This window comes from Planococcus citri, chromosome 3 (genome assembly GCF_950023065.1).
Source record: "Planococcus citri chromosome 3, ihPlaCitr1.1, whole genome shotgun sequence".
NCBI classification, from domain to species: Eukaryota; Metazoa; Arthropoda; class Insecta; order Hemiptera; family Pseudococcidae; genus Planococcus; species Planococcus citri.
In genome coordinates, this window is record NC_088679.1 from 46,046,888 (window position 1) to 46,070,265 (window position 23,378).

The 23,378-nt window shown below is 34.5% G+C and overlaps 2 protein-coding genes and 1 non-coding gene across 8 annotated transcripts in view; all 3 read left to right on the forward strand.

Annotated features, from left to right (window-relative positions):
• Positions 1-740: 740 nt before the first annotated feature.
• Positions 741-2,484, forward strand: eIF1 (eukaryotic translation initiation factor eIF1). Its single transcript, XM_065356325.1, has 4 exons — positions 741-945; positions 1,676-1,833; positions 1,914-2,061; positions 2,164-2,484. Exons 1-3 carry the CDS (start codon positions 918-920, stop codon positions 2,058-2,060), a joined length of 333 nt encoding a protein of 110 aa, XP_065212397.1. The 5' UTR covers positions 741-917; the 3' UTR covers position 2,061; positions 2,164-2,484.
• Positions 2,485-4,976: 2,492 nt separating this feature from the next.
• Larp4B (La-related protein 4B) overlaps positions 4,977-23,378 on the forward strand; it is a 48,427-nt gene continuing 30,025 nt past the window's right edge. For 2 of the 6 annotated variants that reach the window (XM_065358377.1, XM_065358379.1), the window contains exons 1-2: positions 4,979-5,362; positions 16,896-17,013. In XM_065358377.1, the coding sequence (XP_065214449.1) occupies positions 5,335-5,362; positions 16,896-17,013 (146 nt within the window). In that variant the 5' untranslated portion in view covers positions 4,979-5,334. Of the gene's footprint in view, positions 5,363-5,751; positions 5,871-16,895; positions 17,014-23,378 lie in introns of those variants that run through there. The other 4 variants (XM_065358375.1, XM_065358378.1, XM_065358376.1 and 1 more) reach the window with 3 other exon arrangements.
• On the forward strand, positions 5,944-6,021 carry LOC135842189 (small nucleolar RNA Z195/SNORD33/SNORD32 family). Its single transcript, XR_010558091.1, has one exon. It is a non-coding gene; the product is annotated as a small nucleolar RNA Z195/SNORD33/SNORD32 family (small nucleolar RNA).

Below are 23,378 nucleotides of genomic sequence, written 5' to 3' on the forward strand. Positions count from 1 at the left end.
AATTGTTGCCTACAATACAATAATTAATTTTAATTACAAAGGTGTTGTGTCCAAAAAAACTTTTTCATTCGCAATTAATTTTGCGATTTTCTCAAAACTAAAAAAAAAATTGACGTTATGATGACGCTTGACAGTTGTATTGTATTGTGCTATCGATTTGCTATTTTGCTCGCCTCACCTCAACAACAGTGAACCTTGAAAACCTGAAAAGGAAAAAAATCTGAGACTACCAACCACAACCAGACTGAACCAGTTAATACATAATAACATAAAACATAATTAATTAATAATTACTTATTTTAAAAAATGAAAAATTAATCCAAGATTGGAATTGGAAAAGAAAAATTTTTAATTTTATTTAATTTCTTCAAAAAAAAAGAAAAATGTTATCCTCAACAGCTAATTTATAATACAACCACTAGAGCGCAGCTGCTTCGACTTTTGTGATTTTAGACAGTTTTGTCAGCATTAATAACAAAAATTGAATTGTTAACATCTGCGTTAAGATTGGCTAAACTTCTATTTTCTCATGTTATCCCATGAACCTAATTTTTTCACATTTTTAAAAAAGAATTTATCTTTCATATAATTTAATTATTCAAATAAACTCAATTATTTCGCCTCTCCATGAAAAAAATGACTACCAATCAAAAACTAGGTCAATTCGATGCAACATCTCAGCAATTTTTTTCACTTTCACAGCGTATGGTAACATTGAATTTTAGCTAATTTCCGTCATTGTTAATTTTTTTCTCTTGGTTTGGTGGAAGAATAAGAAATTACTCATTTCGTTGTTCTACGCTTTTGAACGCGGCGTGAAAATAAATCAGTGAAAAGCAAATTACGCGGTCGACTTCCTCATTTTTTTAAAAACTGTGAAGTAAATTTTCATTACATATTACATTCTTTTGAGGCGCATGTCCATCCAGAATCTTAACACATTCGGTAAGTAATCGTCGCTTTCTTCATCTCCAACTTTTCTTTTAATCAAACGTCACTGGTTTCATGTCACTAGGTTTCCAACTCTCTAAAATTTGCCAACATGTGATATGTGAATTGTGAACCATTGCGCTGTTGTAATATCTTGATTAAAATGATGAAAAATCATCGTATGAGATTTGTATCGATTATTATCACGCTGTGGTTTACTTTCATGAATTGCATTCTCATTTACGGGGTAGAAATTGTTTTTGTTTATTTTGATGCTCAATTTTGGAATTCCCAGCTTCGTTTGTTATTGTCACGATTCAAATATGTCTTGTGATGTGGTTTCCAAATTGGTATCTTGGGACAAATCATACCAAAATGAAATCAATTTGTGTGTTTCTGGCATCAACCTCACGTGTAGGCTATAGATTGAGTCCATTGTCGAATTTTCTGCTATTGGTGTGGTTCGTTGTAGTAATGACAATGACATGAGCGTTTTGAGTGGTAATAATCAGCTCTCAAGTCTTTGTTCGATTACTAAAACTGTAAGCCTATCTATGAACTTGGCTGTACTTCATATCGAGTTTTTATAGCTGAATTGTGACTCTTCTGTAATTTATATTTAATAGCTGACGGTGAGAATACTTGAGAAAGCTTTGAATTATCGTTATTTGTTTACGAAGTACGAAGTATGAATATGATAAGATTGGATATTGTGTTTGAAATAATTTGTAATGTGTGTTTACAGACCCGTTTGCTGATGCAACTAAGGGTGCAGATGATAATGTCCAAGACGGCTTTGTGCATATAAGAATTCAACAACGGAGTGGTCGTAAAACACTGACTACAGTGCAAGGATTATCATCGGAATATGATCTAAAGAAAATCGTTCGAGCTTGTAAAAAAGTAAGAAAGTTTTCCTGCAATTACCTCATTAAAACCCACCAATTACGTGCTTACAAAAATAATTCTTTTTATTTTGTTAGGAATTCGCGTGTAATGGTACTGTAATCGATCATCCAGAATACGGCGAAGTTCTTCAGTTACAAGGAGATCAACGTGAAAATATATGCCAGTGGTTGACGAAAACTGGTCTAGCTAAACCAGACCAACTCAAAGTTCACGGATTCTAAGGTAACAAACGAAATTTTACGCCTAATATTAGTTCCATTTTTCTACATAATAGTGCAGTACGGTCGTTCAGGGTTATAAATTATGCAAATTTCACGGTTTTAGTCGAAAGAGTTAACAGCAGAGCAAAGGACGAGATGTTTGTTTATCCATTGAAATCATTTTAACCATAAATTTTGTATTTTATGTTGAATTGCTATAAATAAAAAATGTTTTTTAATTTTTCAATTTCTCATCATTCTTCCTTAAATCCGATTTTAGTTGTGAAGTGTTTATCGATAAATAGGTAGTGTTGAAATTCAGTTGTATACATGTACATTTTCACTTCCGCTAATGTTATTAGTAATATGATGTATGTCGTTTTGCTAACATATTGTACGAAATTGTTTGCGTTTTTGATAATAAACAAATTTTAAATATGAACAATTCCATCATTATTTTGTATACTTTCAGAGGGTGTGTATTTTTTTCATAAGTAGTATACGTTGACGGAGAAATGGAGAATCGTGTGCGCAAATGCTATTAATATTCAACCGACTTGTACTAATGAAGTACATAGAGTGATGATGCTGATTTTCAATTCTGAATTCGGTAGGCCTAAAGATTATTTACGAATAATTGAGCCGAAATTACGAATCCGATTCATTGAAAAGGAGACGAGTGAAAGTGTTCATTCGTTTTTGTTATTTAGTTGTATGATTAGAAATCAAGAAAATCTTAGGTCTTTATTATTATCGTATTTCGTAGAAAAAGAAAGTCTTACAACTACACATTGTTCAAAGAAAAAATGCTCACATGTGTTTCTACGAATAGACGTTGAGTACAGGAAAATTTATTGAAAAGGAATGCTTCTTGCAAGTGAGCTAATATCATTTAGGGGTGGTAATCCAGGAAAAATCAACTCCTTTTCCGTTTCCATAAAAAGAGGAACGGAGTGTGCGCTGAAATTCAGCGAAAATTGGGATACACCATCCGTCAATGATAACTCAACAGGTCGGTTTCATTATACGTAGTTGGTGAAAAATTGCGCGTTCGTCCAAATGCCTCCGTCTAAAAGGCATAATCGTGGTTGTAATAAGTGTTGCTTTGTTAAACAGTCAGAAGAATTTGTAAATTGCTGTTTACACGCAAACAATACTTTCATATGTACCACTTATAATCCAAAATATTATATAATACGAAAGGTACTAGGTTTCAATATCATTTGCTTACCATATGGAAACTGTAAAACTTAATTGCTATTTTTAGCCTACATGAAATAAGTTTATCGTGATGTTCTGTTTTCTGTTTTTCAAATTTTTGCAGCATGAAATAAAGATTTTAGCTTAGGTTTGCTTCTTATTGTCTTAGGGTTTTCTAAATTTTGTACCCAACATATGGAATTTCAAATGGGTGTCATCGTAAAAAAATTGAACGTTGTAGGTATACCTAATTAAATATTATTTGTTTTCGAAAAAAAATTCATCATTTCAGAGCAGCTCTAGTGGTATAATTTGTGCATTTGATAGCAGTAATTGTTTTGGATGTAGTACGTGAATTTTTCGATTCGCGCATTCATTCAAGATTTATATCGGTATGAAATGAATTTCGTAATGTAGGGAGTAAAAAAAAATGTAATTGGATATTTGACTCTCGATTATTCATCGAAGAAATTATTTCCACTTGAAATCTGAAACATCAATAGCCTAATCAATATTATATTCTTCGCTTTCAAAAAATATCCGTATTTAATCGTTGTTAAAAATAAAATTGCTTCACTGATGAAACTGCAATTCTATATCCATTCACGATTAAGAATTAAAATCAACAATGCGATTCAAAAAATTCGACAGTATATTTAATTAGGCACATTTTTTAGGTTGTTCCTGGCAAACAACAATGTCCTTTGAACCCAAATGTCAAAGCATTTGTATCAAAAAAAGCTTCAAGAATTGAAACAAAACAAGAAAAGGACAATACGACTAATTCAGTAGGACATGCTATCAACTGCGAAAGTAAGAACTCAAAAAATTTTACATTATATTCTAATATTTTTGAGATAAATTAGTCCAAAATATTAATAATCGAATGACCGCGATGATACAGAGAATTCGCCCATGATTCATGAAAATGTGAGCGAAGTATAGCTAGAGCATCGTATTTGGAAATTGGAATTTTGTGAATACTTTTTCAGAGTTATTCGCTACATGTTCGCTACATTGAAAATTGAAATTATGTTTAGCAAACTATTCGGTGCAAGGGTCAAGGTAAAGGAACACTATGTTATTGAAACGTCATTAGATATGTTTGAGAAATCAAATTATTGAATTTTGCTTTTTGCATAAAATAATGTTTAATGTAGGTAGCAAAAAGAAGGGTAGATGATCTACTGAGTGCCGAGTGGACTGTGGACAATATCTTTTGCATTGCAACTTCCATATAAACCATTCAAAAGATATTGTGCTAAAAATTGTTAATTATTTTATTTCATATCATATTTTCTAAAATGAAAATAATTTTTTATTTTTAGAAAATTTTAAAGAAATCGCCTCAACATTCTACCTATCAGCTTTTCCTATTTCACCAATCAAAATTCAAAACTATAGATATGAATTTATAAACTGGATCGGAAACTTACATTCAAAAATGTACGGGAAACAGTGAAGCAAAAAATCAACCAATCACAAATCGCGAAGCCCACATGTTGTTATGTTCTGATTGGTTAGTTGTTGAGAGGCGAAGACTCTGATTGGTCAACTTTTATTGTAGCTTCACGAGTTTCCGATCCTGTTCATATTCATATCGATGTCAAAAACGGCAACTCGACGAGTTGTTCTGTTGTACGATCACCTCAGATCGCAATTCGTTCGTGAACGTTCTCCAGGAGTTTTTCTGTGTTTGCGCACTATCTTTTAAACGTCATCTTATCGTCGCTGGATGATTGTATTATAATAAATACCTCTTTGTCGTCGTCGCACAGTCGTCCATTTTGCACTTTTTTTCTTTGAGTTATACTGAAAAATAATCAAGTTTCGGTAATTAATATTTTACTATTTCTGAAATATTTTGTGATTTAATTGTACATTTGTTCTCATTTCATTATTAACTGTTTCTAGTTATTAAAACGTTCAATATCATTTTTGCCCTCCTAGTACATATTAATGAACCGTAGTATGCACGTTTTTCCGGGTTGATTTCGTAAGATTTTAGTTTAAAATTTTGTCAGCAAACCAATATGCTATTTTTGTAAAAAAGTGTTATTTGTGATGAAGTGAAATTGGAACTGTAGTATCATCAATGTTTATAAAGAAAGATCAAGAATCAGGTAAGTTTTATTCGTAACGTACTGTTAAATGTGTCAACTGAATCTCAGATTCTACATGATTGAAATTTTTCGTTTTACTCCCTATTCCCACGTTAATTTTCAATTTTAATCATATATCAATTCGAATTCTCTTTACAATTACGTTCGATGAGTTCCATTATTTCATACTTTAATTTGTCTGTTCGTTATACGCCTGATTTGTTTTCACTTGCATACTTCTTACTCGATTCATTCGTATCGTTTTCAGTTATCATGTTTTTTTTTTTTTGGTTTTCATCTATAATTATCACACATTCGTTTTTTTCTCAACTTTCATACGTTTGACCGTTGTCATTATAAAAGGTTGAAATTTGTAATTTTCTTGAAGACATGTTTTAGAAAGTTATCTTAATGCCCTGATGGAATTTTTTTCGTTCGGTTCTCTCGTGTCGCTTCTCAACATCAAATTTGAAATGGATCGTCGAGCTCGATTTGTGATCTCGCAGTGCATACTCGACTCCTGTGAAAGGTAATGGTCGTACTCGTGCATTTTGCAATAAATTTTGCCAACGTCTTGGAGGAATTGATTCGCGAGTGTTTCATATACAAGTGATGATTTTTAACCACCGTGAATGATGGTATGTGATTATCTATATACATGCACCTCCATCTGATGTATATGAAATGCTTATTCAAATCTCGATATCGCTCTGGTCAGAATAATTTTCCAATCTTGTTAATTTACGATTACAGTAATATTTTTCTCTGTGCGATTGGTCTCTACATCTGGACCACAGTGAGTTTTTTTCAGCTCCAATTATCCGAGTTAATTCGTGGTAAATTCAGTTTATATTTGCCGACTTACCGTAACATATTCGGAGATAGTACGTTGAATATTAGCCAAATAAATATTAATTGACCAGCTGTTTTAGAATTTTCAAAAGCAATGTTGCCACATAGTCAAGTGCATTTTTCTTGAATTGAATGTTGGAACTGTTGTGAATAAAAACGAAGGAGGTATGTATTTGATTGTTGATAAGAAGGTATTCGATGAACTTTATCACTGGCGTGTGCATCGCCGTAAGAAGGATTCACGAGATACATTTTCAGTTCATTTATGTGCAGTTTGAATGACCGAAAAATTCCTTAAAATTGGGTCACGTGCGTTGGAAGTGTAAGAAATTTTTATGCCGGTCACGTCGATTGGTAAATACACAGATGATGCATCATAGTTGAATAATTCGTTCAGTGTTTTCCGGTTACACAAGGTGATTTACGGTGAGAATTTGTACGGACACTCTGATTAAATTTGTCGAGCAAAATTGCAATATTGAAATACTCGTTCAGTCGTTGGAACGACTTGTTGGTAAATTTTCTTCTATCATTTTATATCGTGATCCTGTTTCTCGTTCAGGATGTCAAATTGGTCCTAGTGTACGTAAGTGAGAAATTACGAAAATCGATGATGGAATGAAGACATTTTTGAATCCATCGATGTATTCGTTGTATAGGAATTGAATTATGGTTGTCATTTTTATATCTTAGAAATTTAGAACCACGTTTTCCATCAAGAAGTGGTTTAGTCATTTTAAGATTCTATTTCATTACTTGGTTTCAAATTGTTCGCAGGAAATGACATTCAAATTCTCACACCGAAACACTTCGATACGTAGTCTGAAAAACAAATCTCTGAGGGTGATCATTGACGTGCAATGTATTTCAAATTCTAAAACAGCTGGTTGTCAGAATGATCAATTTGTTGTCGATGAATTGATAATTTTAAATTTATTTTTACTCCGAAGAACGTTGGCAGATTTTGATACTGGTTAAAGCTATGACATTTTTCATTGCTTAACTCGCGTATCTACTTCTACATAATAATATGATGTTATTTCCGTTTCGAATGATGTTGGCGATTTTGAATACAACCGTGTTGCCATTTCGGTGCATGCGAGAATGAATACGGTATACAGTGTCATTATGCAAATAGGTATGATCATAATCGAAATTCTTTTTTTTTCTTTTACCTGACAAGAGTTTGAGTATTTCGGTGGTTACGTTTACCTCTTGTGTGATTTGTACAATAGAGCATGAAAGAGGAGTACGCCATCTATGCTTATTTTACTTTATTGTTACTAATCATTCTGTTTCCTTTGCAATATCGTAGTTGTGGTAGAACAGATGGAGTATTTTTAGACGAAACAAATTGATCAACTTGAGTACATTGAATCACATAAATGATGATATTCAACCACCTTTTGCACTGATACGTGATGCTATTTTTTACCATGCACCTCCATCTGATGATGTGATTTAATGCTGCCAAGTAGATTAAACTTGTATTTGTCTAGTGAGATTTTCATTCCTAGTACTGATAGATGTGGTTTGATGATGTGGAATAATGCAGTATTTTTAAAAAGAGAAAAAACCAATCCAACCAAATCTCGTGTGATTTGTAAGATTTTCTCAGCTGTTGAAGTATTCGATGTTGAAAGTTTCATCTCATATTGTCTTAATAGTGACAAAAATAACGATGTTATTACTATTTGCACCTTATTTCTATTTTTTTTGAACAATTTATCGTTTGTGTTTTTCATCCATATGTTCGTATTGCATGAGAATACGCTTGCATATGTTAATAAATGACTGGGGAAATAATTGTAATAATTATGGGGCCAGCTTTAAATGAGTTTATTTTCAGTTTGGTTTGAATTCATGCTTCTTTATACTTATATGAATGGTAATAATTCTGATGCTTACGTATTTTAGGTTTCCTGCCATAATGATTCAAGTACAATTGTGAAATTATAGGTTTATTTAAAGGAAGGTCCCTACTTGCTACTTTGTCGATGTGATTATGTGCAGTTGCGATTAATTGTATTCTATTTTGTAAACCTCAAAAAATTCACGTTTTGAACGTGTGTATGAATGATGAACACGATTTGTTCGAATACTGATTGAGTTGACCGTAAAGATAGCCGAGAAAATTTGCAATCGTCTCGATGTCATTAGATGTTTGATGGGAGGTACATAATTATATTTTTCGAGTTTTTTCAAAACAAAAACGGAAAAATCAAGTCTATTTCTTTCAAAACTTTCAAGGTTTGGATCATTCTCTCTCAAGTTTTAGGTGGTGTGAATAACGCAATTTCTTTAAATCTAACAAAGTTGTCACTTTCTGTGCGGGCTGTCTCATACGAAAATTGTTTCGTAGCCTTAGATGATTCAAAAAACAAATGCCATATTCGTGTTCAGCACCTCCGAAAACATACCATTTCATGTATCACGTTACCCAAACAATTTTTTTTGGAATTTGACCCTATTCGGAGGTTCTGAGAAGCTCAATCGAAAAATTGTAGTCATATTCGTATTCAGCACCTCCGAAAACATATCAGTTGATATGTCACACGGTGATACGTTTCTTTTAAAATTTCGGTCCAAATTTGAGGGGGGCATCGCTTTCTTTCACTAAGAGTGCCCATTTGAAAATAGTATGCCTTGAAACGGCATAAAAAGTTCGATTATAGCTCGCTATTAAAGCACTGCGTTAAAATGTGAACTGTCTAATTGAATTATCAACTTCCAACTTTTGAAAACTTTTATGAATGTTTTTGAATCACATCGGGTGCTCTCTCAAATTGTGAAATCAGTTTTGAGCCAAGTTTCATTCCTGCGAAATGAAGAGCCTCCAAAGTGCAGTACTTCGAAAAATTGCAGGAGTCGAACAAAAAGAGCCCCTTATCCGCCTCTCAAGAGGGCTAGGAGCGAACTAATGATGTAGATTATGTGAAAAAAATTTGAACAAAATCGAAAGACATACATATAACATAACATGAGGTCAAGACTTTCGTCGAATTGACATGGAATGACCCTAAAATTACTATTTCCAGCGGCTACGCGATTTCCAAAACCACATTTGAATGTTCTGACTTAATCAGAATATCAATTCAATACACATTTTTTATTCAAGTTTTTCCCTTTTGAAAATTTTTTTAATCGTCTTTCCTCTGTATTTTTTCAGAACTCTCAAAGGAGAAATTTTATGTCCTAATAAAACGAGTTATCTCTTGGGAAAAAGAAGTTGATTTTGAAAACATTTTGTTTTAGATGAGATTAAAAATTACGAATATCCCATAAGGATGAAGTACATTCTTTTGTCCAATTTTAAATTTTAAAAAGTTTGATAAAATTTTCTATTGAGTGAAAATCGAGCTTTAATTCTGAACTCGAACACGAATTTTTATAAAATTTCTCATCGTCTCTTTTGAAATGTCGGTTAATGTGTAAAAATCAATAAACCCCCTTCCTTCATTTCCATAAAAATGTGGAAAATTTCAGCATGAAATTTCTGAAATTTTCTGGGGAAAAAAAATTGTTTTGAAGAATCAAGTATAGAACCCATACGTCAAAAATTCGACCCTCCAGATTATTTGAATTTTTTTTTGGAATTTGATTTTAAAAATTCAGTGAAAGTGTTGTATTGAAAATAGATGCCAAAATCAACGTTCAACGCTAAAAATATGAATTCAATTTAGAAATGATTCGAAAACTTGAGATTTGAAATTAAAAATTGATCAGGTTTTGGCTATTTTTCTCAATTTTTTGAAGTTAGCGATAATGACCGAAAAATTGGCACCACTGCGTCCCACGATATTTCCTCCTCTTTTAGAAATCATCTTTCCGTGTTCTGCCTTGATTAATGCGAAATATTTGAAAAGATAAAACTTTAAAAACACGAATCTACCCAAAAATAAGCAATTTGTAAATTTTTAATCACTCTATGGAATCCTAAAAGTTGTATTGGGTTTTAGTGGCGATGGCTTAAGTCGACGCATAATCTCAAGTACCATCTTTTGGGACTGGACTATTTTTCCAAAAACAGGTTAGGCTAAGGCTGGAGCAAAAAAAAAAAAACGATTTTTTTCGAAAATGTCTCCTTTTTGAGAACACATTTCTATCCTCCGGGGGTACTTCTGGAGCCAACAAATTTTCTGAGTGACTTTTAACTCGAAATGAAGGTCTTCAGTGAATTTGGTGAACATCCTGCAGCATTTTTTTTTCGCGATCCACCTTGAAAGCCATTCTAGCAGAGAACCTTTTTTGTTGGTCTTCAAAAGTGCTATCAGTATCACGAAAACTTCATTTTTCAGTATTTTTAGACAGTGGCTCTTTCGATTTCCAGTTCGGTAATGTCAAAAGAAAATGTTTGATGTGTGTGTGTTACCTCGAACAATTTTCTGTGAGTGTTTGGTAACTACATTAATTTTAATCAAATTTATTACATTTTTCAGGTTTTTAAAAAAAACTTTTGGGATGTTCTGGAATTTTCTTGGGATTTCTTGAGATCCTGGGACAGTCTTGAGCATGCACGAAAAATATTGCTATCCCAAAATGTATCTTGGGGGTTGGCAACACCGAGTGCAGGTGCAACGTACCTTTACGTATGTTTTTTTGTCGACTCGAGTGCAACTCGGTTAGTAACGAATTAGCTCGGCTATTTCTTCGCCGAATACACCGTTATTGTTTCCAACTCATAAAAAGAACTTATCTGACAACTTTGTCTCGTATAGGGTTTCAAATTCCTCGAAACGGTCGATCTGGTGTGTTTAGCGATAAGTACCTACAATAGAACTAAAATCAGTAAAGTACACTAATATTTTCACGTACATAAGTATAAATCGTTCCGGTACTTGTATTATGAGCACCATCGAATCGAGCTGAATTGTTCAAATTTTCAACGATCATCTTATTTTCGAGTGGAAGAGTCAGAGTGGGATCTTCATTTTTTTTTTTTTTTTGAAATTTATTTGCGAATTGTTTTTTAATCAATTTATCTCCACCAATTTAACGTTATGCTACGATTTTTTTTCAAAACTTCCTTCAATAATAATTGGGCTTAGTATTAAACGTGGCTTTGTTCTTTCTTTCTATGATTATTAATGTAAGGTTCGAAGGGAGAGGGATATTCGATTTACGTTGAACATATGACCTGATCATAGTGACCAAACGATAACGAAAGATGAGGAGAGATGCGGTGAAAAAGAAAACAGAGTGAAGGTAATACGACGACTGTGGCTTACTCATAATAAAATGATCGTTTAGTTGGGTTAGTTGTGGACGTACGCACTTAATACATATGTACATTCCTTGTTGTATGTACGTATCTGTCTATGTACATACATAAATGAAGGGAAAAAATGTTGGAAGTGAAAAAAAATCAATTTTCGAACAACATTGCAATTTATTGGCGCGGTGTGGCGTGTAAAGAATACCGGTGTTCGTATCGCGCTGCGTGTGTTCAGATTAATTTTTAATGAAGTTTGATTATTCCGAATGGCGTAGAATTGGCTTTTTTCCTCTACCGATTCTCCTCAAGTTTCTGTTGTCCAGTTGGGTCAGGTTGGCGAAGTTGGTCGACGATTTGAGAGCTGCGACGATGAAAACTAATCGTCGAATTGTATCAATTATTAAAATTATTGGTCAATGATGAAGAAAGGGTTTGAATTTACCGCGTGTACGAGTATGTTGCATGTTAAGTGAAAATTGCGATAGATCGGAGGAGGAGAAGGGACCTCAAAATGATAATATTTTTTCCATATATTGGTCTCGGTCGAAATTGGTCGTGTTATCTAGTTATCGCGGAATACGTTCGTATCGTAGATAAGAAGAATCATCTTCAATAATTTCATTAATATTATCGCACTCAAATACTAACACATGATTCATTGAGCGCGAAGAACACCGTCGTCGTCGCGGCGAGTGGCTAAAATCGCAGGCGAGTTTTAGACTGAAGCAGAAATGTACAGAAGTATAACCAAAGGTAGAGCCCTTTATGTGCATTTTCTGAGGCATCGCTATCATTTCGAATCTCAAAATGTACCATTCGTGAACAGTTTATAATTTTTGAATCATCAAAATGATCCGTAGAGTTGGTCCGTGATTCGAATTATATTCGCTCGTATGATTCATGATTGATGAACATGATTCAAGTTTTTCGAATTTGTTTCATCTCTGGCAGAATACTTCCAGGTAGTAGGTATATAATGAAAATTTTGAGAATGTCAATTTTGAAATACTGAGTGATGAAAATTTTGAATTTTGGATGAATCTTCACCCAATCGAATCAAGTTTATTTTGATTTTAAAAATTTGGGAAGATTCCAATTTTGGGGTTTTGTATTATTTTGTACGAGTTCGAATCATTCTTTTTGACACCCATAACCCTCTCCATCATCTCATTAGATGTTTTCATTCCATAATGCAGATTTTTACTTAATGAGAAAATATGCTGTAATATTTAAATACCGTCGTTGCATCGTGTATTTAGCGCCTTTAAATAAGAAATCGATAACAAAAAAACCGTATGGTTCGATTCGGTGCCTCAAAATGAACTACGTGCGTTTTTTTTTTATCTTTATTATTATTATATTAATTAGTTAATATAGTTTTTTTGTTGTTGATTTTTCTTAATCTCTGGTTAACGCCTTGGTGTATGAGGAGAGTAGCAACGTTGAAAGGTATGGCGTATGATGACGATAAAGAAAAGTGAAGTTCAAATTTGTAAATGGGACAAGTGGTGCTGTAGAATCGGAAGAAAAAAGTTACTCGGTGTTTGAAATAACCGCTGTAAAAAAAAAATAACATAATGGATTCAAGGACAATTGGAAGGGTCGAATTTTAAACCAAAATGATGAATTTAGAAAGTCCAACTGCGAAAAAATCATGCGCGGAAAATAAGTAGAGTTATTTCAGAAAAATAATTGTAGGATCAAAGTTATCGTAGATTTAATTGAGGATGTCGATTCTTTTTGTGTGGAGAAGATACTTATTAGGGAATTTTTCGAACTCACACTCTGCGATTTGAATGGAACCACGCTATATGTATGTAGATCGAAAGAACTTGCACATATGTACTAAAATTTCCGTAACCAAAATTTCGGGTGCAAAAGTTCAGTTTTTGGATTTATGGCGAATTTTGATCATTTAAAAAATTCAAAAAAATTGTTTCAAGGGTGATTTTCTAACTTTTTCATGGAAATATAATTTTTTGAGCAAAGGGATCGAATAATTTCTTCAATTGAGGAGCGATATTCCAAAACGCACTTAAGACCATTTTTTTCGAATTGCGTTTTTTGGCGCCTTCTGGTGGATAATGTATGGACTTTCATACCTACACTTCTAATCTACCCAAATACAGCGCGAATCCCATCTAAAAAGCCAATTTTTAAAAAAATTAAAAAATGAAAGTCCCGCCAAAACGGCCTTTATCCAGTGATTGTTGGAAATGTGTTTTAATTAAAGAGCAGGGCTATTCCACGTCAATTGGACCAAGAAGTGGTAGGGGGTTCGGCGATTTTTTTGAAATTTTTCCTGTGGGAAGACCTTCCGAAGGGATGACCAATGGTGCAAATCGCATCCCTCTAGCCCATTTTTAAAGGTAGCCAGTTTCAGTGATCCTCAAATATCATCCATTTCAACAGTGGATTACTCAATATAACCGCGATACCTATCGAAATGGAACTTTTTCTCATAGTTAGGGTTTTGAAAGGCTTTTTGGTGATATCTTAAAAATCAGTGTTGCCCAGGCATCGTAGCCAAATTTTTCTAAAAAAAGTGACTTTAGTGACTTTTATCAGTGAAAAAAGTGACCCATTTTTTTTAAATTCCAGCGTTCAGGAGAACAAAAAATCGAAAAACAAAAGCAAAAAAACTTTCAATATCTCACCTAAAAATTATTACTTTATTCTCCCGCCTGGCCCCACCGGGAAAATCCGTTTAAAAACAAAAATGTAAGAACGAGGAGTTCATTTTTTTATTTTTAAAATTTTAGAATTCGAATGATGTTTTTTTGAAGGAAGTTGATTTTGAAAATGAAAAAAGATAGGCCTAATCAAGGGCGAAAGCTCTTGAAAATTTGTATTTTGAGAGGCAAAAAAACATGTTTTTTTGTAAGAAGTTTATTTTTTGGCTTTAGAACTTGATTTTTAAAAAAAATTCTCTTTATTTTGAAAAAGAAAAGAAAACAAACCCGAGCGAAGCGAGGGCAAAAGCTTTCGAAAATTGATGTTTCGAAAAATAAAAATTTGTGTTCTTAAAATTCTGAAATTGTTTAATAAAGAAAATTGTCATAAAATCCTTTGAAAATGAGTAAAAAAACGATAATTTGGATGAAAATTTTGTTTAAAAAACGAAAAAAAAAAAACAAAAAAGTGACTTTTTAGGAAGAAAAGTGACCAATAGTGATTTTTTGATGAAAAAAGTTACCAAAAGTTACATTTCGTGATAAAAGTGATTTAAGTCACTATAAAAGTGACCGTCTACGATGCTTGGTGTTGCCACTTTATATTGTACAAAAAATTAGCTCAAAAAGTTTCAAAACATAGTTTTCATATCGTTCGGACTCTCAAAAATTCTGAGAAAAATATATTATGCACAACTTTTTATGCTGAACAACATAATATTAAAAAAGTGGCATGGTAACATGTTGCAAAGTCGATTTTAAAAAATTCAAAGTTTGCAAAAAAACGCGATTTTTTTATTCAAAACATGAAAAAAAGTTTTTATAGGTGAAGTTGACCCATTTGACCCCTATTTTTACGTACCTATCTGTCGGAAAAGTTGAAAAACCCCTTTCACCCGATGAAATGAAAAACAACTTTAAAAAAAATAATCTCGACGAACAGTTGAGAAATAGCTATTGAAACATTAATCACTTTACATTTTGAAAAAAATTTTCCAAAACGGCCTTTGTCAACATAGGTCACTTTCATGAACGCTTAGAGGCACTAATCAACATATCGCGTAAAAATGTTTGAAGCATAGCACCAGGGAAGTGTTTGGGTAGGTAACAGAACAATCACCAATGCCAAATGTAACGTAACCTCTTACGTACCACGTTTTTTCCTTCTCCTGTAAAATTTCAAAAAGTGGACTAAGGGCGTTTTGGAATATCGCTCCTCAATTCAACTCCCATTCTCAACAGCTACTCGTATTATGTAGTTTTAAGACATCGTAGAGCTTTCAGCGATTTTTCAATTTTCTCCGAAAACTTCAAATAACTCTGGAGTGGCCAAAAATGAACTTAAGGATCTACAACCATGACCGATTCCAAGAGTGTGACTTTAAAGGTGGATTTTTGACCAATTTGTAAATTCCAGAATAACTGAAAAAAAGAACACATATAACGAGCGGTTTTTTTCGAGAAGATATCGACTGGGTTGTCTACATGATCATCCGATTCGAAAACAATCCCAATTTGGACTTTTTGGAGTCTCCAGCGTGTTTTCAAATATCTTCAGAAATGTAAAATCGTTCTTTGGAAATGCTAAAAAAAAAAAAAAAAAAAACGAATTTCAGCTCTCAAATTTGAAAACTGCATTTGAAAAAAACAAGTGTTAGTGGATTAGGGTTGGCTTAAATTTGAAAACTGGAAAGGACAGCTTTGGAAATGGAAAGTGATTAGATTTGGTTTGGTTTGAAATTTAAAGTGCTTGTATGATTCAGTTGATATGTTATATTTTTCTTTCATTTTCCCTTTTTTTGAAAGCTGGGAGGTTTGGGGTGTAGACAAGGAAGGTGTGTTGGATTTACTGTGGTGGTGAAAGAGTGAAGTTTTTTGATAAAAATCTGTTGGAGACTTTACGCTGTACCTAAAAATGTTTACTCTTCACGAAAAAGTCGTTGGAAAATTTGAAAAATGAGATAGGAATTTGGATAGCTTGTATTAAGGTTTCGGAAAATTATTCTGAATGGCAACCTTGATTTAACTATTTTTGTTATGTATGAAGAGAATGTCAACGTTCTGTAGTTGAATCATTCGTGTATTTGTTGAGACGACTTATGCTCTGCTACCATGGTACGTTTTAATTGAATACTCTTGTTCCTTTCCATGAACCTTGTGTTTTACTTGGGCAGTTCTACCAACTGGTGGATTGTAGATTTGAAGTGTGAACTGAATCACCATGTGCTTGTGCTGTGCGTTGCATTGTATGGTGCGAAATTTAATTTAGACGGGGCTTTTCTTATCAATCGTATTCCACCAAAACGTTGGTATTACGAGTTAAAAGTAAAAATGGTGACTCACATCATTATTTATTCAATAATAATCATAAACGAATTATTTGTTCACTTTTTTAACCCTTGAAATCAATGTTTTTGTAAACACTGCTCTCTAAATTTGAAACAGTCAAATTTCACTGCTTAGCAGTCACGACATTTTGCCTTTTTAAAAGCAGTGGTTTTTGACTGCAAACAGTAGAAAATCTACCGAATTAGTCAATCAAAATGATTTTTACTGACCAATTCAGTAGATTTTTCACTGTTTTGCAGTAAAAAACTACCGCTTTTAAAAAGGCAAAATGTCGTGACTGCTAAGCAGTGAAATTTGATTGTTTCAAATTTAGAGAGTGACAAGAAGAGCCCCGTCTGAAAATATGTAAACATTACAGCGGTGCCCGGTCCTAATAAGCGTGGATGAAGTACTACATACGATAAATTATCTGTAGTATCTACACCATACGGTATGCTAACGATGGATTATTTGCTTTTTGTTGCAGGTTATGCGCATATGAACGGGGATGTTGGTAAAATACCAGCCGGTCATCAGATGTATCCGACGACACATGAGCATTACAATATGTCAGTGGTTGGTGGAACTCCTGCCGGAGATTATGGGTAAATATCGCCAAGATGTATTCCAATATTAATAGTACAAGATCTAGTCGTATTTGAAGATCTTGTTGATTCAAGAAATGTTAAATTTACGAATGAAGTGAAGCAATTACGTGATACCTAATGATTTTGCTTGCTGGAATTTTTGAAAATTCTTTGGTTGATCTCGTTACCGATAAAATAGTAGGAATTCTTATACTAGAAAATTATACCATGAAAATACCGTGTAGAGACGCGTAAGATAATATGTCGCGTGGCATAAAAAATTTTCTTTCGTCTGTAAGTTGTACGACTCGATTGTGTAGGTAAACGGTTGGTCATGGATTTTCATTATCATGTTTTCTGTGTGTTATTATGCCTGGTTATCTGTCAACGTTGCTGCGGCTCGACGCGACTTCGGCTCGCTTTACGCTTGAATTAGCCGCGTTAACGAGTCTACCAGATACTAGAATAGCTAACTTTGGTCTGGAGTTTTCTTCGATTCGAAATGCGTACAGTTGTGCTATTGTTTATAGTTTCCATAGATAGTTCTGATTTTTGAACGGTTTAAATTTAATCATTTCGCTCCTCTTCTTCTCACCCAGATGCTTGCAGAATTTAAATTTCAAAAGTTGTGGTAGATTTTTGTTTACGATTCGTGTATTGATTGTTCGTCTATTTTGGACAATATGCAATGGTGGTGTACCTACAGAGATATACTTACCAGGTGAAATTATGCAAGTTCTTTGATGATATTGAAAAATCCAAAAATCTGATTTTTAAAAAAATGAGCCAAATCGATGACTGAAAGGGCCGAGTTCCGAGAGAATCGACTCAAAGGTAGATGAATCGTCTTCCCCAAGTTCCGAACGTCTAAAAAGATACTCGTATGTAGTATACAATGTATGTACTATGTACATTGGCGAGATTATCTTAGACGACAACGTTTGAAGAAGAAGAAAAAAAACCTAGTACACGAGTAAATTACTTTAATATTATTACGTCTACGTACATACATAAACGTATGTATGTGTACGATAGACACGCAGAAATAGCGAACGAAAAATTTCACGTTTGTCGAGATATGTACATAACATATGTATTATAAGGGCGTAGGCGGGAGAGGGAATGTGTTACGTATGGATGGATGGACGGACGGAATCGCATCGCTCGTCGGTCGGTAAAGGGGTAAATCTTTGGAACCGGAGCCGCCGGTACCTATGTGGCAAAATATCATGAAATCGCGGCGCGCGAGGCGACGACGTAACACGATGAATGGATTTCTGAATTATGACGCGAACGCGAGCGAGGTGCGACCAGCAGCAGCAGATGGGTAGGAGTACGTACGCTGGCGAGGTTAGACCGCGCGGTACAGTACGGTGCGGTGCGGTGCTCGCAGTTGGTCGGAGGAGAATAGACGGGCGTACAAAGGTCGCCGAATACTAGAGGGAGAGTGCACCTATATAATAAGGAAGAGAAAGACGATGATATCGCGTTTCAGTCGACTATACGATGACGACCCCGTTAGCGGAACCGATACCGTCGACGCGACTCGCGACTTTGCCATCATATGGTAGCAGAGAACGAACCAAGAATGCGAAAAAATTAACGCAGGTACTCGATAAGTACATAGTATATCGAAAAACGAACGTGTGTCGTAGTTTTCGTCCTTTTCACTCTTGTTTCCTTTTTCTTTTCCTTTTTTTTTCCATTTCATTTTTCAGTTTCGTCGCTGTAAGCTTTTTTTCTTCATTTTATCAACGAGATAAGATGGATACTGTTCGTCTGGCGGTGATCTAATTTTAAAACTCGTACGCGAAGAGATGGAAAACGCGATGTATATGTGCCTGGTATGCGTCTCTGTATGACATAGTGACGGCGGCGACGACGACGTTGGCCGGACATAATAATGATTCTATGTGTGCGAGTGTGTGTGTGTGTGTGTGTGTGTGTGTGGCGTGGCATGGCTTGACATAGCGTGTGATAATCTAGTAGTTTGTGTAACGCGATGTGTACGCATGTATATGTCACCGGCTCTGGGAAAACGGACCTTGGGTATTTTTTCAATTTTTTTTTCTTGACGGTAGGTAGTTTGAAGTTTCAAAAATAATGAAAATTGTAAAAAAATTTAGAACAACACTTCATGACCCATGAATTCCTGGCCACTCCTGTGATTTTTTTGAAACATGTTTCAGTTGGCAACATTTGTGATCAGAATTGCCAACTCACTTTTGTATTACAAAAAATTCTATGTAATACTGGGCTCGCTATTTTTCAGCCTTCTGGTAATCGTTGTTCGATTAAGACTGACGAAAAAATATGTACTAAAGTTGTTTCGTTTGAATTTTGAAAATTGAGTATTTGAAATGTTGGCACCCCTTGAATTCTAATTAGGTAGTTTTTTTGAAAAATTCTGGCCCATGGTACATAAAAAGAATTGAAAAGTCAATTTCTTAGTTTGAATCTTCTGAACGGATGGTTTGAGTTGTTCTGAAGCGTCCAACAAACTTTGGACTTACCAGTATGTATTATGATTAATCATGTGAATTATTACTTCTATCGATTGAGGTAAAGTTTTCCAATATCCATTACTGTCGTCTTAGGACCATTCTTTTTCTTCTGTCATCGTGTATTTTTTTTCAAAGAAGCAAAAAAAATTACGTTGGTCATCTTCTCAATCCCAAATCTAAATTAATGCAGTTTCGTTTCCTTACTTGAGTCACAGTCAAACTCAGTCACGAAGGGAGAGGAGAAAGGGAGAAACGGGTCTATTTCCTGGGGTTTATAAGTTTCAGGGTGCCAATTTTTGAAATGTTACATAATCTCTACGAATTACCTCTTGAAACTTTTGAAAAATTTTAAGAGTTTCGAATTATTTTATTTCTCTAGGGTGGCTGTCAGACATGAAAACATGCAAAATCGGCAAGTATCTAGATTATTGACTAAAGAAGTAATATTAGAAAATTTGAATCCCAATATTTTGAAAAATTTCATTATAAAATCAAAAATTTTCAACATTTTAATTCCTAGCTAAATGGATTTCATGCCTGATTTTCGACTCAGTAATCCATTCCACGTGCTGTCTGAAGATTTCGTTAAAACCGCAGCAATGCATTGGACTCAAAAATCACCAAATTGATTACTAACAAGGGAACCCTCCCACGTGATAATCTCCGATTTGGATGAAACTTGGACTGGGGTGGAAAGAGGACCTCAAAAAAACCCCATCCCGCAATTTTTAGCTGCTGGAGTTGATTTTTCGATTTTTGGCGAGTGTTTGAAGTTTTGTGTATTTTTTATACCATTTCTCAAGTTTTGTCAAAAAATTCGATTTCTGATGATAATTCCAGATTTGACCGACGGTAGTACTAATCGATTAGGTATCAAGCATAGACCCTTTGGCCAACATTTCAGCTGGTGAAGTTCATGTGGTGGGGAGAAACGGTCATTTTTCAAATTCACACAAAACATGAGAAAAAACGGTAAAAAATCCTGTTTTCTGAACGGACGGCCGGATCCGGCCAATGGTGGTATGAGTGGATTTGGTATTCGGCACAGACTGTTCGACCAAAATTTGAGCCCTTGAAGTTTATTAGATGAGCTTAATTTACTGGTTTTTCAAATTTTTCAATGGCATTTATAAACCACCAGATGAACAAAAAATTCGATTTCTGGTGATAATTCCAGATCCGGCCGGCGGTAGTATTAGTCGATTAGGTATCAAGCATAGACTATTTGGCCAAAATTTCAGCTGCTAAAGTTCATGTGGTGAGGAGAAACGACTATTTTTCAAATTTACCGAACAACTTTACCTGTGTACTCGAAACTTCAAACGCTTGTCAGAAATCAAAAAATCAACTTCAGCAGCTGAAAATTGGGTGATGAGGGTTTTTTGAGGTCCTCTTTCCACCAACCCAAGTTTCATTCAAATCGGAGATTATCATGTGTGAAGGTTCCCTTGTAGGCTTGAATTTTTTTTGGTTTGAGAAGAGGATTACAAAAAATGTTGTTTTTGGATTTCCGACGTGATTTCGCAATTTGTGGAAAAAAGCTCTCTTGGCGACATAAATTCACATTTCATTAATTCATTTTTCAACAAACGCCCATTCCACGTTCTCTGGATTTCGGTATAACTTTAGGAAATACGGCTTGCTCTTTTTTTGCGTTTTTATTTACTTTTTCACCTGAATATTTATTAGTAACATGTTTTTGAACTGGTGATTTCTATTTTTGGTTGTCGTTAAGTACTTTATAATTTTACACTTTTTTTTATTCTATTGCACATTTTCTAGTCGCAAATGAGCGAAAACTTTTTTCAAATTTTCTCTCTCTTTTCCGACGTGAAAATGTTTTTTAGAGATGATTTTTTTTTGTTTTGTAACCTTGGAATGATGCCTCATGATAAACTGGAAAATGTTAATTATTTCAAACAGAGAATTTGAACTTTTTTGATCTCATAGGTAAAGAGATTATTGTAGGTGATTGTAGGTATGTCACAAAAACTAAATGCAGTTTACAATACCTATCCACATTATCTGGCGAAAATTTAAACCACTTTTTCCCTTTGAAGGAGGAAAGGGAGACACTCGAACGAAGTATATCTACACGTTGTCTGAACGTGACGTATATCTGCCTCTGCGTATAAGTACTCGTATGGAGATGTGCAAATGCGTCTGTGACTATTACGAAGTAGTCGCATCCATGCGTAGAAATGCTTCACAGGCTGTGCAATCTCGTCAAATATTTCCAGACTAAACGGCGAACTATTTATATCGGTTAATTAATAAGTAGTTAACATTTTAGCGTCGTTGTTGTTGGTTTTTATTTTATTTATTTTTTGTTCCTACTGCTTTAGTATTTTGAAACGTTGTCGTGGGCCAACGTCAAAGGTATACTTACTTACATTACATCGCATCGTACGGATGATCGGAGGAAAGGCGCGTGGCTCAAGTGTAGGTGTGCCTATTTTTTCCGTGAGATACCGTACGAGTTTTAGCGTCCGTCGGCCGTTTATATGTACTGCAGCGACGACGACGATGACGACGTCGACGTCGTTTTTTTATTATTTGAAATATCGCATCGTGTAATCACGTCCGCCGCCGCAGTAACGATCTCTTATGAAAATACAAACGGATTGACTTTGGCGGCCGAACGGCCACGATGAAGACAACACCTAAAACTGACGTGTTGTAGTTCGAGTAGTTTGTTTGTAGTTTCGACTTGGAGTCGAGTTGTCGAACTACCTTACCTTACCTGTCTATATCGTATGGTCTTCTGCGAACTAAAAATACGCTAGCAATTGTAGTATGTGTATAATTTTTCGCGTCTTTTAATTGTTTCAAGGAACGCGAGACGAAACGAAAGAGAGGTAAAGTGGTTGGAACGTGGCGATGGAGCACAGCGGGTGTGCCTTTTTGAAAAAAAAAAAGTTTGTATTCGAGATGAAATTTAGTCGCGTTGGGTATATTTGACGATATTGAACAGTGTGTAGTCTGTGTAGTAGGTCGATGTGGCGAGGAAGACTATAGGGCGGTGGATGGAAGAGAGGTTAAGTGGTACAGGGTGTCTCATATAGTAACTCGCAAATGAAAAATCAGTAGGTTTCATTTTCCTACTAGTTTTTTTTTACATCGTTTGGGAAGCGATGATGCGAGGGTCCTGATGTTTTCAGGTATATTGTTGAACCACTCCATCCCGAACCCTCCTTCTCAACCTAAACGTTGCCGTTGTGGACGAACTAAAGGTCCTGCGACAAGATACTATGAATTACACTTTTTTGAGTAAGGCATTTCCTTTCGATTATTCGTGATTAATTTTCTTCTGATGAGGCTGGCAAACGTTTTCAGTTACGTTGTTCATAAGAAGGTAGTGCGCGTAATTTCCAATAGTTGAAATTTCAATGAATTTCATCGATGAAAACATCATATTATGTATTTTGAATCTTGGTTTTGTGAAGGGTGCACTGTCTGTGTGTACAGTGCCAAAAAGCACCAAATAAGAAAACTGAAAGTTGCTGAATAAGGATGGTCGATTGACCTGGGCCTGTGTTCACGTTCATTTACTAGAGAATCTCTAGTAAATGAACGTGATTGCAGCGGTGTTATCTCAAAAGAGTTTTTTTGTTGCAGAGGTAGAGAACTTTTTTTTAAAATTTTGAACCATGTTTTAGAAACTTTTCTAACGTTGTTTTTTTTTTTGTAAATATCAGAGAGAAAATTTGTGGGGAAAAAAGTCAAAAAATCTATGTACATTCGAATTCTCTCGTGTTTTTTTTTTTTTTTTTTTTTTTTGCTAGTAGGTACACCTACGATTTTTTTCGAGAAAACCTCGGTGGTTTTTTCTCATATTACATACAAGTATATTGTGTGTAAAGCCTACACGAAAAAGAT

Excerpts from the sequence above, each read along its gene's own strand:
- eIF1 (XM_065356325.1), top strand. The coding sequence starts at position 918 with ATGTCCATCCAGAATCTTAACACATTCG. Across the intron at positions 946-1,675 it reads CCAGAATCTTAACACATTCG|ACCCGTTTGCTGATGCAACT; the intron begins GTAAGTAATCGT and ends GTGTGTTTACAG. Across the intron at positions 1,834-1,913 it reads TCGTTCGAGCTTGTAAAAAA|GAATTCGCGTGTAATGGTAC; the intron begins GTAAGAAAGTTT and ends TTATTTTGTTAG.